Source organism: Triturus cristatus, chromosome 6 (genome assembly GCF_964204655.1).
Source record: "Triturus cristatus chromosome 6, aTriCri1.1, whole genome shotgun sequence".
In the NCBI taxonomy this organism is placed as follows: domain Eukaryota; kingdom Metazoa; phylum Chordata; class Amphibia; order Caudata; family Salamandridae; genus Triturus; species Triturus cristatus.
Genome location: NC_140589.1, coordinates 1,239,253,263 through 1,239,268,211, shown reverse-complemented (window position 1 = coordinate 1,239,268,211; position 14,949 = coordinate 1,239,253,263). Strand labels below are relative to the sequence as shown.

The 14,949-nt window shown below is 42.5% G+C and overlaps 1 protein-coding gene across 1 annotated transcript in view; it reads left to right on the top strand.

Moving 5' to 3' along the window:
• FH (fumarate hydratase) overlaps positions 1–14,949 on the top strand; it is a 375,622-nt gene that overhangs the window by 181,230 nt on the left and 179,443 nt on the right. The window contains exon 6 of the mRNA XM_085612182.1: positions 1,925–2,090. Coding sequence (XP_085468308.1) covers positions 1,925–2,090 — 166 coding nt within the window. The remainder of the gene's footprint in view (positions 1–1,924; positions 2,091–14,949) is intronic.

Below are 14,949 nucleotides of genomic sequence, written 5' to 3'. Positions count from 1 at the left end.
ATCGATATGAGGAAAACCGTCACTCAAACCCTAGTCACCAGCCGGCTGGACTACGGCAAAGTGCTGTACGCAGGAATCACCACTCCACTCATGAGGAGACTACAGACAATACAGAATTCTGCGGTTTGACTCTGCCTCAAACTACCCAGAGGGACACTCCTCACCCCCCACTTCAGGAACCTTCACTGGCTCTCTGTCCACAAAATATGCCAATTCAAGATGTTGCCTACAAAGCCCTCAACAATCATGGGCGAGCATACATCCACCACCGCTTGAACTTTCACCAACCCTCCAGTCACCTTCACTCCTCCGTCTTCCTCGCATAAACACCGTGGGTCCGCCGAAGCCACACTGGAGGCCGTTCCTTCTCCTACCTTGCCTCCAAGTCCTGCAACGGCCTTCCCCATCACCTCCTGACATCCCCTCCCCTGGCAGACTTCAGGAAAAGACTTAAGACCTGGCTTTTCGACTGAGCCTAGCAACCAAGTGCCTGGATACACATTGATTGATTGATATCCCTAATAACCCTTTCTTGTCTCTTCCCTCCTTGACTCATCCCAAACCTCATTCTACTACTGTGATCTCTCATATAACCCTTTCTAGACTCCTCTCTCCTCTATCCCTTCTTGACTCACTGCAACCTCATTTTACTACTATTGTCTTCCAAATAACACCTCCTAGAGTCTTCCCTCCTGTAACCCTCCTTTGACTCATCCCAGAACTTCATTTCACTTCTATGATCCCCCATATAACGCTTTCTAGACTTTCTTCCTCTGTCCCTCGTTTGACTGATCTCAAACCTCATCTTACTACTATGATCCACCAAATAACCCTTTTTAGACTCTTTCCCTTCTCTATTCCTCCTTTATCCTATTCATCCAAACTAATAGACTGACATGTCCACTGCTCAGATTACCCAATAATATTTCTCTGTACTAATCCACCACTAATCCTTTGGGTTCCGAAGTAACTTGCTACTCGCTGAAAAGTGCTCCAATGCCTTGTTAGTGGAAGTAAGCGCTATATAAGCACAATAACAATTACAAAAGCTTGAAAGAAAGGGAATGCATGATTAAATAAAACGTGAAATATAAATAGAGATTGCATTACTGTGATGGAATACCTTAAAGGTATTTACCGTCATTATTGAGAAATAGATCAGTCTTTTGCCAGTAAAATTAAGGGCATCAACAGAGAGCTCGAAAGGGATCTGTTCGGGTCTTAGACCCGGCCCACTTAAAACCCTATGTCTTGTATAGCCATAATATGGTAAATCCTAACAATCGTGTAATAGAATTGTTTTCCTTAATTCTTTGATAATTGAGATCAATTGCAGTCTATGGCAACTTTGATAATAAATATGGTATTATTGAGATTTGTTATATTCGAAATAACACGGAAATGGATATGATGTAAGTGTACTGTTGAAATCACAATGAAAATGTGTTTTAATATTAAATGCTCATTCAAAACCCCAATAAAATGTTAAAAAAATATATTGGAAATAACAGTTTTGCAATATTTCATTTTTATGTTTATAGACTGCTTCATATTTATTTATGGGCTTATGGAATACAATGCACAAGACTTGTGATTTGTAGATTGGACTGGGTCGAGCCATTTTTAAGATAAAATATCCTTTGAGAATGTCTTGTTTTTTTTGCAGGTTAATTCAGAAGTCATGTCAAGTAATGATTACATAAAATTGATTGCAACACGTGGACAATGTTTGTCTAATCTCTGCTGGCAAAGTGCATACTCATCAACTAGCTTGGTATTGCCTAATATGTCTTCTTTTTCTTTGCTAATAATTGCCAAAGAATTAGCCCATGAAAGTCTTGCAACATCAACAGGAGCCAGAGATAACTGTATTTTTCATTTGTTTAATTTTTCTTTTTTTAATTCACATTTGGTTTTCTTAAAGGAATTTAGTGGCTATGTACAACAGATGAAATACAGCATAGCTAGGATAAAAGCTGCCATGCCACGAGTGTATGAACTGGCAGCGGGTGGCACTGCGGTTGGCACTGGACTAAATACGAGGATTGGCTTTGCAGAAAAGGTTGCTGCGAAAGTGGCTGCCCTCACTGGTAAGGACTGTGGCAGAAGTTGATTTATTGCTGCCTTGTTCTCTCCCCTCTCACACCTGCAGCAAGGAAAGGCAAATACAGTTGTTTCAAAATCATAGGAAAACATTTCCCTTTAAAAGTTGTTTTGTAACTGATAAATATTTATAAATTTCCTATTTGAGATTAAGAAAGTACAAACCTTTGAGTTACTGGGAGGCGCAATCTTGTTTGGGGTGCAGGGGCAGTCTACAAAGTATCCTGCACCTTATGCCAGTTCAAAATAATTGAAATACATATTAATTTAAATGTTTAAACACTATGACGGTCTGAAGTTGTGGGTGTGTAGTCAGTTTGTAACACACCACATTGTAATAGGTACAGGAATCATTTTAAGATGTGAGCTATGCAGTCACTATGCTTCGTGCAGATCATTTTCATGAGGTACTTTGCTCATATCCTCATTTCCGAGGGACCCTGACACAGATGCCATACTTTATTTCTAGGTTTGTTTTTGTAAAAGACTGCACATCGCCTCATGGCTACTTGAGCGCTGCGCAGAAGTCCTCACATTTAAGGAGCCCTGGCGAACACCTTCTTTTTTGAGGGTCCTTACTAGCACGCCAACCACTTTAATGGAAAATATCTCATCACCTGGACCATAACTGAGAAACTTACAGCTGATTGACACTGACTAATATCTTAACAATTTTAGACTGTAATGGAGCCTCTCACTGCTGGTGCTCCCTGACCCTCAGATCTGAGACCCAATACACAATTTCCTAGTAACTGAGAGAACTTGGATGAAACCAAGGACTGTAGAGGCCATGGCTGCGACCCCAGTAACTTAGGAGACCTGACAACATGGACTATAACAGAAGGGTCCAGATTTAGACCCTTGAATATGAGAGGTCCTGTTTGAGAGCTCCTTTCATAATACGGAAGAAGAAATGGCAAAATCCTAGATGACAGATATTTAATCAATGTATTAGTAAGGGGATATACTTGTGGAAATGGCGGGAAGACACAGTCGTGCACGCTCATGAAACTAAATTTAGCCCAAGAAATGACAATAAAAAGTTCTAAATGGCTTCCAGTGTTTCTAAAAGGCAGGCTGTAGGCCTGTTATAGGCAGTTCAGAAAAGAGATCAGTTAGAGAAATAATTCAGACAAAGAATAAGTGAGTTGATGGGAGGCTGTGGTGATGGAGAGAGACTCGCTGGAGCCAAAGGTGTCCAAGGAGTCTGTAAAGCATGTGTTGGTCTTAGTTGGAGAGCACACAATATGCAGTAACAAATAACCTGTAATGGAATAACTTCGACACTCAGTATGGGAAGTCTTTGATAAGTAAAGTCCTCTTTATTCATCCAGGGGATATTGAAAACGGTAATTGACTACTGTTTACCCACAACAGCTTTTTCCCAAGTCTGCAGATAAAACCCTTAACGGGTGTGAGGCAAATGTACTCATAGCCATTAATCTTACTATTGCGTGTGTGTCTACAACTCACCGTTCAGGAATCGTACTTTTCACCAGTTACTGGGAACATCAAATGAGGCTGCTGTTCAAAATCTGTTTCTTCTACTAATTTGTTCTGGGAGTCACTCTGTGATGGTGAGCTCTTCATTAATGTCTATTACCTTTTATGCCATTCTTGTTGGCAGCACGTTCTCCATTTCCCAGTGCTGGGCCTTGGTCACCTCTGAGACCTAAACACTGAGCTACAGACTAGATTTTAAAGTTCACCTTTATGATTCCCACCCATAGCCCCCACCCCATTATCACATTTTGGCAGACTGTGTAAGGGTCTAGTGAGTGTCAGGAATGACTGATACCTGCATTTCATGGGGCCAATATCAGCGTGTAAAAGAAGGAATAAGACTTGAGAACTCTTGGTGAGTGGATGTGTCCTCTTATAGAGCATCAAGGGAGAGGTGCAATCATGAGGACAGGCGCTCGGATTCTGGGGGGGGCTTGTGCCTTGATTGTCACATTATCTATAGTACTGTATGCTGACTTTCTCCCCTGCTCATATCGGGGACTACAGGCTTGAATGTATGTTTTCTGAAACTCAAATAAATTCTGTTTTAAAAAAAAAAAAAAATGAGGACAGACGCTCAGTCTGCAACTATCAGGCGGCAAACAATTGCTATAATTGCATTAGTGCTAGATGTTAGAAAATGTGATAATAAGAAAAGAGGTAAAAAATCAAAAAGGTAGAAATCAACGTAGTGGTCATAGAGTGTACAGCGTCCTTCGCAGTGCATTCTATTAGGCAGTGAGTAAAACAGTTGAAAGGAGTATAGTGCCAGGATGCATGCAATTATTCTAAAGCGTAGTATAGATCACAGCCTCTAATGTGACGCAACTGGCAAATTACCTAGTTTTGGGTCTGGAGGTCTGGGTAACATCTTGCTCTGCGCATGTACCTTCCTCTTCTCCATCACAATTCCTGACATGCCACGTAGTGTTATGTATTATACTCCTGATTCTGGCCTAGGTGGATGTGGATTCTTGTTCTGGTTTAAGAAGTGGCCTAGCGGTTCCTAAATGTCTTTGGGGGATAACAGTTAATGAGGGCAGCAATGTATATACATTTAGTGTATTATTACAGTTTATTTGGTCTGTCAGCTTTTCATGGACTGATGGACTTCAGCCTAGCAAACCAAGGTATTGCTACTTGCATATTCACCAGAAACAGTGAAAAAGCAGTCTGTTTCTAAATGCTGGCTGAAATACCCTTCACTTACCAGAGGAGAGAAAGCCAGAGGTGGTGGGGGCGGGGGTTAGAGGATTTGACCAACCATGAGGGAGCTATCTTGGAAGATAGATTGCCAGAGTTCAGCCAGAGCCTGGCACATCCAGACCTTGTGCATGAATCCCAGACCACAGCGCTTACAACTTTGTGGGTGTGGTAACTAAACTCTATGCTTAAATGTATAGTGTGTTAATCTACGTTTTACTCTTTGGGATATTTCCCCAGTTTGGGTGCAACAATAAGTTCATTCTTCATCTGTAAGCGATTTAGCAAGGTCCCTCTCCCATTTCCCCGCCACTGTCCGGTTATTTTGAGTATTTTGTCCCTGCATGGAGATGTACATGTGTGAAATCAGTTGTCTTGGGTCTGGGTAAACAAGTAGTTGTATTAATGTTTCTTAGTTGGCCTGGTACTAAGTGGAACATGGGGGATATTGGTTCATTACTCTTAGTCTGTAATATAAATGTAAATCTAGCAGGGTGTTTGTAGTTTTGTTATTTTTAATAGCCAGGATACCAAGATTTAAGTAAAAAAAAATAATTGGCTTTTCAAGTTCAGTACAGAATGACATACCTTAATCTGTTATTATCACAAACATATACAACACACAATTACGTAGCTAACACACTTTCCGCCAATAGTGTTACTTAAAATATTGCCATCAACTCGAGACCATTACATCAAGTGTAGCTCCAGAACTGGATTATTCAACAGGAAGTACGTTAGTGGGCCCCATATGTCTCTGGGTCGCAAGGACGATGGTAGCCACTCCTCATATGTCTCAAGAGTTCATTTACAATAGGTCATGTCCATTATCCAACTTCAGAAGTTTGGTGCAATCTGATTACCCCGCCTCTTGGCTAGTAATAATGCTATCCCTGTGAACTTGGTTAGCTAGTTGTATGGTTTTGTACAGCCCCAACTGGCACATCTTTGGGTACAGGAAACCTGGTCTGACGTCCTATTCCTGAGGGCCTGCACCACCCTTTCGCAGTATTCATGCACCGGACCAAAGTCCCAGGCCAGGTGCAAAAAATCCACCTCAGCATCTAGTGGAGCATTCACCCCCCTGCAGCCCATAGTGAAATAATTCAAGCGTTGTGTAATACATTTGCTGTAAGTATTTAAAATGGATAATACGTACATTACAATTTAAGGTTAGCACTCCTGTCAATGTACAGCAAAACCCCCAATCTTCCAACGATATTGGTTGATCTAGGGAGGTGTTCCAGTGGATCAATGCTGGTGTTTCTGGTGTTGGTCTGTCCCTTTGTGCTGTGTTGTAGAGTCTAGTGACCAGGTGTCTACGAGAAGTGGTGACTAATAGTGTCTGCAAGGCGTTTAGTGCGGGAAGTTCTTCCGGAAATGTAGGGAATAGCACTTTTCCAGTAGATCAGAGACAAAGTTATGGAGATGTAAAAATTGGTTTTGTGTTGTTTACATATAATAAGTCTGACTGGTCAATAAATCGCCCTTCCGGGTATATATCTCCCATCGTCACCAACTCAACCTGTTTAAATAGGGCTTACGCACTCGCGTCTTGTGTTTTGCGACGACATACAAGAGCTTCTGGGCTCTCGTTCCTAGTGCTCTTCAGGCAGCAGTTGTGCAGTGAATCATGCTTATTTCAGTATGGCTTGCAGTCATATGCTTGTGTGTCAATACGTGTCTGTGTGGTATCAGATGTGCAACCCCCTCCTCAACCGCCAGGTGAAGCAAGTTTGTGGGTAGTACCAGTAGTATGTATACTGTGCTTGTGCGCAGAGCTAATAGTGCATATCAGGCACTTCAAATCCTCCCTGTTCGTATGGGAGTGTCATAGTGTCCCACTTAATACGTGGCTGTTTGTCTGCCCAAGCTAATGTGATCAGATTCACGTGTTGCGTTTTGAAAAAAGATTGGGGCAGGACTATTGGTATGCAACTGAATAGATATAGAAAGTGGGGCACTATAACCATTTTCATGAGTTCCACTCTATCAGCTAGGTAGAATGGCATCTTTATCCACCTTTGCACTTGATTATCCAGATTGCCCAATGCGCTTTGATAGTTCTCGCGAATCACCATTTCGGTGTCTGTGTATCCACACCCTAGATATTTCATAAGTCTATGCTCCACTCCAATGAGTAATCCAGTGCATGTGGCATCGTAAACAGTGTCATTAGCAATATTACCTATTTGGACAAGTTAATGCCCAGTCTAGAGTGTCCCTCAAATCTAATGTCTTCCCTAAGTAGCGTTGTTAGGTTTTGTGTAGGGATCCGGACATTTAGGACCATGTCATCCGCTTATACAGAGATGCCAATTGGTGTCTGGTGGAATCTCAGCGCCACGCTCTTATGTCATTGGCGAATTTTAAAGGCGAGCAATTCCAGGAGCAGGTAATAGGATTGCGGACATCCCTGTCTCATACCACGGTGTATGTGCAGTAGGTCTGATGTGTCCATTGATCCGTACCGAGCAACCGGGGTGGTGTACAACAGATGCACCCATCTCCAGAATTCCCATGTGTGCTTAAGTGGTGAACATATAGGGCCATTCTATTGAGTCAAAGGCTTTGGCGGCATCTAAAAGTACCGCCGCCGCCACTAGATCTGGTTTAATAACGCAAAGATGGTCTGTAAATTATGCGCTGTTGATCACTCTGGTATGAACCCCAGATTGAGCTGGTAGGACCATGTTTGGCAACAGGGTTTGCAGTCTGGTGGCTAGTATTCATGCATGGAGAAGTGTGGCTCACTGGTTAGAGTAGGCAGACCTGGAAGCAGGGATCAGCTTAGGACCAGGGTTCAATTCCCGGCTCGGCTGGGTCTTGAGTCCATAAATTGTCCATGGACTCGATAATTCTCGCTCCAGTGCATACTCGATTCATGGGTTCACACTCTGCAACTCTGGGCAATAGCTTGCTTAATCTCCACAATGGCCCCTCGCGGCGGGATGCCTGGCTTTCACCTTGTGGATACCCTGCTGGGTTATCTCACAGGGGAATACCAGGACGGGTTCCCTAAGCAAGCGCTTAGAGACCGGTTGGTGATTTGCGCTATATAAATATCTGTACATTTACATTTACATTTACATATGTCAGGCCGTTTATCATGTTTCAGTAGAGCTATGATGAGGGCCTCGCAAAGTGGTACCTCTGTGTATCCCCCCAGAAGGTGAGAAGCCAGTACGTCTGCAAACTCTTTGTAAAATTCGCTATTTAAGCCATCTTGCCCTGGTGCTCATCCAATGGGCAATGATCAAATGGACTCAGTCACCTCCTCTACTTGTATGGGCTGCAACAGATACTCCAGTTGACCGCTAGACAGCCACGCTAGGGCTATGTCTTATAGATAGGCCTTGATGTCGGCTTCCATGGGAGATACCTTGGAAGCATATAGATTCTCTGAAAACTCAGAAAATGTGCTCCCCAGTTGTGTCATACTGATCCCTTCCATCTCCATCAGCTATCTATATTACGGGCTTATGTCCACTAGCTGGCTGTAACTTAGCAGCCAATATGCCACCTGATCGTCCTCCCTCCTGATAGACCATAGCCACATATTGTCTCGTCATAGCGCACTTCCCTGTCTGCCGCCATGTCATTATGTTGTGTGATTTGTTCTGTAATCCCCGCTAGGGTTTCCACTTTCTGCTCTCTCTAGATCCCTCTTGGGCCTCTGCAGCTTTTAGTCAGTCATTTTGAGTTGCCTTCGCAGATCTTTAAGTATGCCTGCATGCGTACTGATACAAGTTTCTCTTATTGTGGCTTTAATTGCATCCCATAACGTGTCCGCGCCTTTCACTGATCCCACGTTTTTTTTTTGTTTACATTTCTTTATTCGTTTTGTAAATTAACATAGGGTAATACATATGCATGTACAATCTTTATAGGCATTGTTGAGTACATAACCATTGCAATTTAAATCTAATCAACAGATAGTACATATTTGTAGTTTCAGCATATTGTGAACTGTTGGGGTGTCTGCATCTCCCCTGTTGCCTGAGATCTCTACGCAGATAGAGACTAATTATTGTTGCCTGTGTTGGCGTGCAACCCGTACGTACACTGCATATTGGGGATGAGTGGAATTGGATAGGTAGGAAGGGAGGCGTTCGAGGTAGGGAGCGGTTAGAGGTAGGGAGCAGGAGGGAGTGGGGGGAAATGATAATGGGGTGTTAACTGTGAACGTGCCCAACAAAGGTCCCTGGAGCTTCCGTTCTCCATTATCCACCCATTATCCCGACATTGTCCGCAATCAGCCCACCCTACTTGGGTAGTCCACCTGCTCATGTGTGAAGGGAACTAGGATCTGGGGGGCTATCCTTTAGATTGGCTGTTTTCTTGTGAATGTGTCTGCTATGCGCCGTCGCCCGCTGTCTTCAGCGTCCCCCCAGGATCAGAGCGCGGAGCCTGAGGTTTCCTCAAGGTGTCTCAGAGGTGCTGGAATATTGCATCCCACGTGCTTGCTATCGGGATTTTGCCCAGTCCCAGGGTGTCCTCGCGCTGCAAAGCCACGCTCTCTGCTTGCGCCCAGTTGGTGAGTGAGTGGTACCATGCTTCCAGCGGCGGGGGCTCCGGACGTTTCCAATTAGTAATCAATCGCTTAGCAGTAGGTAGCTCTAGATCTATGAACCGAGACGTCACCCTGTGTTTTAGATCTGCGATAAAGGACCAAAAGGCACACTTTTGCCATGTTTCCACAGTTAGGCGTGATGTTTGATTCCACCTTGGCATGGTCTCCTTTACTATTACCTGGCCAAAGCCTGAGCTCAAACCCATGACTATTTTATTTTATTCCCAAACAAATATCCAAAAATCCAAAAAATACACATTTTAATAGGATTGTTGGAACTTTTTCATCGTCCATACTGTATTCTGTTTGCTGCATTTGCACTGCTCCCACAAATCAATCTGAGCACACCAATAACATTTTTAGCCTCCAGTTTTCATACTCTTCACATTTACAGAACGTTTTAAAAATGTCAATTGTACATTTTACTACTTTTTTTTATTTACACTTTATTAATCTGTTAATATTATTTGATTTTCTAAGCAATAGTGGACTCCCTGAGTAGGCTTCGCGGACCCCTAGCAGTCCCAGTGGACCACAAGTTAAGAACCACTGATGTAGATGATTATTTAGGCGAAAAAATATATTGGCCTGGCTTATCAGAAAGTTGCTGTTTAGAGAAGCGCACAGTTCTTTTTATTAGAAGAAGTTAGGGAGACTTAAGCTGAACACCTTATGCAGTAAGTCCAGCCTTTTGCAATTTGTCAGTAACAGAATGGTGCACCTACATTTTGTTCTGGCTATTAAGGTAAGCCCGCAGACAATTTGCAAATTATACAGATTACACAATAAAACTGGTTCCCATATGCCAGAACTATTTACTAAAGTACACAGCGCTTGTGAAGTATTTGCTCATGGCTATAACGTCTTCGGGTGCACACCTGTATGTCCCTAACAAAAAAGGGAATACCAAAGAACCAACCGAGGGCTTAAGGATGACAAACTTCATGAGTAGCGGATTTCATGAAGACAATCCTCACCAAGGATTAATGAGGTTGAAGCAAAACAACTTCTTCATTCATGACTCAGCTGTACGTCTGGGTAGCCCAAAATCTCCAACCAATGACTCGTGCTGTTGTTTAGAACTCCGTATTCCCCATGTCGTGGTCTAGGAAAAGTTTCAGCGTGGGAAAAAAAATATAAAGCTCTGCCAGACTGGGAGAGCCATACCACAGATAGGATTGAACATCTCAATCATTCTCTCAAGGCTGAATGAAAATGACAAAATATAAAATATTAAATATTATTATGGCAAATGATTTTGTGTGCCATTATTTTCATTTTCTCCCTCGGTTTGGGGCAATGAACAGTACAGAATCTGTTACTATCCTCCTTCCACTTATTTTGCCTTATTCTCAGAGGCAGCTGCTGGAACTCTGTAATGTTAATATTTTAAATGCAGAATTACCTTGAGCACCATATTCCATAAGATTAAACAGCTGGCATAAAAATAGTGTGAAGCAATGACTGCTTTAACCAAATTGGGGATAACCTATCTGCTGCATCTACGTTGACCAGCCCTGGGCGCCCAGGGTCCCACACCAATGTGACCTCCTATGAACCATTCATAGCCTGCACCCTTCAGGGCCAATGGGCAGCTGCTGATTCAACCTCTAAAGCCTAGTAAAGCAGCCCTTTTGCCGTGCACCCTCAAGCTGGAAACAATAGTAATACTTGTATCCTCCCACAGATCTACTGAATGGTCCCCACAAGGATGGTAACACGTGTATGCGTGCGAGCATGCGCCTGCTTTGTTTGTTTGTGTGTGTGTGTGTGTGTGTGTGTACGACGAATACAAAGAAGAATTTGCTGCTATTTATTATCCAATGAATCTGGCAGCACAGTCTTTCCTGATGCGTTTTGTCACTCAAATGTCCTTGATCACAGGTGAGCAACATCATGGAATGAGTATTGTTTCCATTTAAATCATAGTGACCATGTGACTTCGCTTTTCTTTGGTGTTAAATTATGGGCAGCTCCAGGCTTGGTACGAAGCATCCCTGCAGGGACAGGGGCTCCCATCTATTTGAGAAATTTCTGTTGTATTTAAAGGGGGACCATGTCCTGCTCGCCTTCCAGAGCCATTCATAACACTAAGGAGTTTAAAGGGAAATGGAGGAGAGAAAGGGAGAGGAGGAGAATTGTCTCTTTCTGCCAGTTCGGATTGACTGTGCCTTTTTAAAGAACTATTTTGGCAGAAACAAGCAATGTTGGCATATTTTATTGAGAAAACAACGTGACTTTTATAATTTAACAATGCAGTTGGTCACATTCCATGTATTAAAATGCACAGACGTTGTGGTGCATTGTGGGTATTGAAGGATTTACCATACGTCCAGTGGTCACTATGATATAAATGGAAAAAATACTCATGCCATGATGTTGTTCACCTGTGATCAAGGCTATTTGAGTGCTGAAACACGTCAGGAAAGACTGTGCTGCCAGATTTATTGAATAATGCCAGCATGTTCCTAGAGTTGGGCTTCGCTTTCCTTTTCCTTTGGTGTTAAATTGCGGGCAGCTCCAGGCCCGGTACGAAGCCGCCCTGCAGGGACGGGGGCTCCCATCACTTGGAGAAATTTTTGTTGATATATATCTATATCTATATCTATATCTATGCAAAGTTGGAGTGAGTGAACTTATAAATCGCAAACTTACACCCTAATGCTTGTTGCAGAAACACATTAGCTACCAAGCCATCTACCTTAACTAGCAGAACAAATATGTTTTTAGATCCTTTCTAAGGTATGAGTTTACGCTGCCGAGCATTCCAAAATGAAGGAGCTAATCCAAAGAAGGGTGCACCTCATGATCGAAATTTCTTCATATTTGGAACCTGTAAAACAGACAAATATTTCGATCTTAATGCCATGTTACAGATGTTCTTTAGGAGTAATTTCAGTAAGAAAGAAGGACTTTCCCGTGTACCGCTTTATGGCAACAGCAGAATTCTTTGAAATTAACTACTCTTTCAAATGGCAGCCGCTGCGTGCGGCAGCCACTGCATGCTTTTTCTTGCTTTAGAGACTGAATTGAATTTACACAGGTTAAGTAGTGACCTAGCAGCTGAAATTAGCATCAACTCAAGCTTTCGAAAATCTTTGTCCGGAAGCCCAAAATGGAATTCTTTGGCGTAATCAAGGCACATATGTATTTCACGGTTATCCACCACTGCTGTTAAATGGCTTTGAATGAAGTAAAGATCTTGCAGTGGCTTCAGATGCAGAAAACAAGTAGATGATATAACTATGTTAATCTCTTGCAAGAGTCTAGGGGTCTGATTTAGAGCTCAGAATACCTATACACCCAATTTAGAGATGTCGGCCACCCAGCGGACATCTCTTAACATTAGCATGAACTGCCATCACAGTGGGTCCTGTTAATGTAGTAAATGTTTGACACACATTACTGCCAAAAATTACTGCACCACTCATCAAACTTTTAACATGGTGGTAACAAATTCACGAGTGGGAACTTCATCCCCAAATTCTCCTTCCAAACTTTCAAGAATGGGGATTCCCACAAATAGATCTGTTCGCCACAGTGGACAACTCAAAATCCCAAACTTCGCCTCCAGGTTCCTACAGCCTCTATCCAAAGACAATGCCCTATGGATGAATTGGTCAGGGATATGTGCCTACACTTTTCCGACTCTCCCTCTCCTTCCATTTCTGGTTCGGAAGCTCAGGCAAACATCCCTCACACTGATTCTAGTGGCTCAAACTTGGGCCCTTCAAATGTGGTTCACAACACTCTTGGAACTATCAGTAGTTCAATATCAAAAGCTGCATCGCAATTCCAGCCTTCTCACACAGAGCAATGGAGATGTCAGACACCCAAACCCCAAGGAGCTCAATCTAGCGATTTGGCTCCTGAAGTCATAGTTTGGCTATCTCAACTTGACACCAGAATGTATGACTATTCTGAAGGAAGCAATAAAGCCTACTACCAGAGCATGCTATGCAGCAACATTGAAAATATTTGTTATATATTACACCAACAACAATATTGATCCACTTGATGCTTCTATTCAAAATATTTGTTACCTTGTGCATTTACAGCGTGCTGGTCTAGCCTACACTACCATTGGCCACATATTTTCAAAACAGGCAACATCTATCTTTGTTCAAAGTTACAGTAATTAAAGCCTTTATGGAGGGCCTTAAGAGTAATACCACCCAGGGTACCTCCTGCATTAGTTTGGAATCTGAACATTGTGCTTACACGGCTCATGAGTCCACCCTTTGAGTCATTACACAATTGTCTGCTACAGTTTATTTCATCAAAAGTTGCCTTCCTTATTGCGATTACTACATTGAGGAGAGTTGGTGAGCTACAAGCATTAACCTTAGAAGAACCCTTCTTTCAGTTTCATAAAGACAGAGTAGTTCTTCGCACCAACCCACAATTCCTTCCCAAAGTGGTTTCTGCTTTTCATAACAACCAATCAGTTGTTACCTGTTTTCTTTCCTCAACCTGATTCTGTAGCAGAAAGAGCTCTTCATACTCTTGATGTCAAAAGAGTGTTATTGTATTATATTGAAAGAACAAAGGATTTTCGTAAAACAAAACAACTGTTTGTTGCATTTGCTACAACTCACAAAGGCAATCTGAGCGCTAAATCTAGTATTGCTAGATTGATTGTTAAATGCATTCGAACCTGCTATGATAAAGCTAAAAGAACTTTATCTATACCTCCTAGAGCAAATTCCACTCGTAAAATGGGAGCAACTATGGACTTTTTAGGTAACATCCCTATAGCTGACATTTGTAAGGCAGCAAAATGGTCCACACCACACACATTTACCAAACACTACTGTGTGGATGTGTTCGTACGTCAGCAAGCCAATGTAGGGCAAGCATTGCTCAAGACGCTTTTTCAAACAGCTGCAATATCTACTGGTTAGCCACCGCTTTGGGAGAAAACGTCTATATAGTCTATGCAAAGCATGTGTATCTACAGCACACATCCCTCAAACGGATTATGCTACTTACCCAGTAAGCATCTGTTCTTGGCATATAGAGCTGTAGATTCACTTGCGCCCTCCCACCTCCCTGGGCACCTGTAGTTGTTGCAGTTTTCGTTATTTACATTACATGTGCATGGACATCTCACCCTCTTGCCGGAAAACAATTATAACAATGGAGTTGATGCCCATGCTCACCGTCACCGAGAGGAGTCACCTTACCTCGTGACTGGGAAAGACTTCTTCGAACCAAAGCAACTTGCAAACATCCGGACCCAACACTAGATGGCAGGAGTATGCAAAGCTACATGCCAAGAACAGATGCTTACTGGGTAAGTAGCATAATCCTGGTCAGCTGCTTTTGGACAATTTACAAGCAAAATCCCATAATTATGAAAATTATTGCCACCAGAAATCTTTAAGGGGGCTTACTTGCTGCCAAGGACCCTAATTATTATTCATTGCCCAATTATTTCCTCCCTGAAATTAGACCCTGTTCTTGACTACTATTATCTAGCTTTGCCCACATGGTACTGTTCGTGAAATTGCACATCTTCCAGATCTGCCCTTGGAGCAGAGACTGTTTTTCTTAATTCAGATATT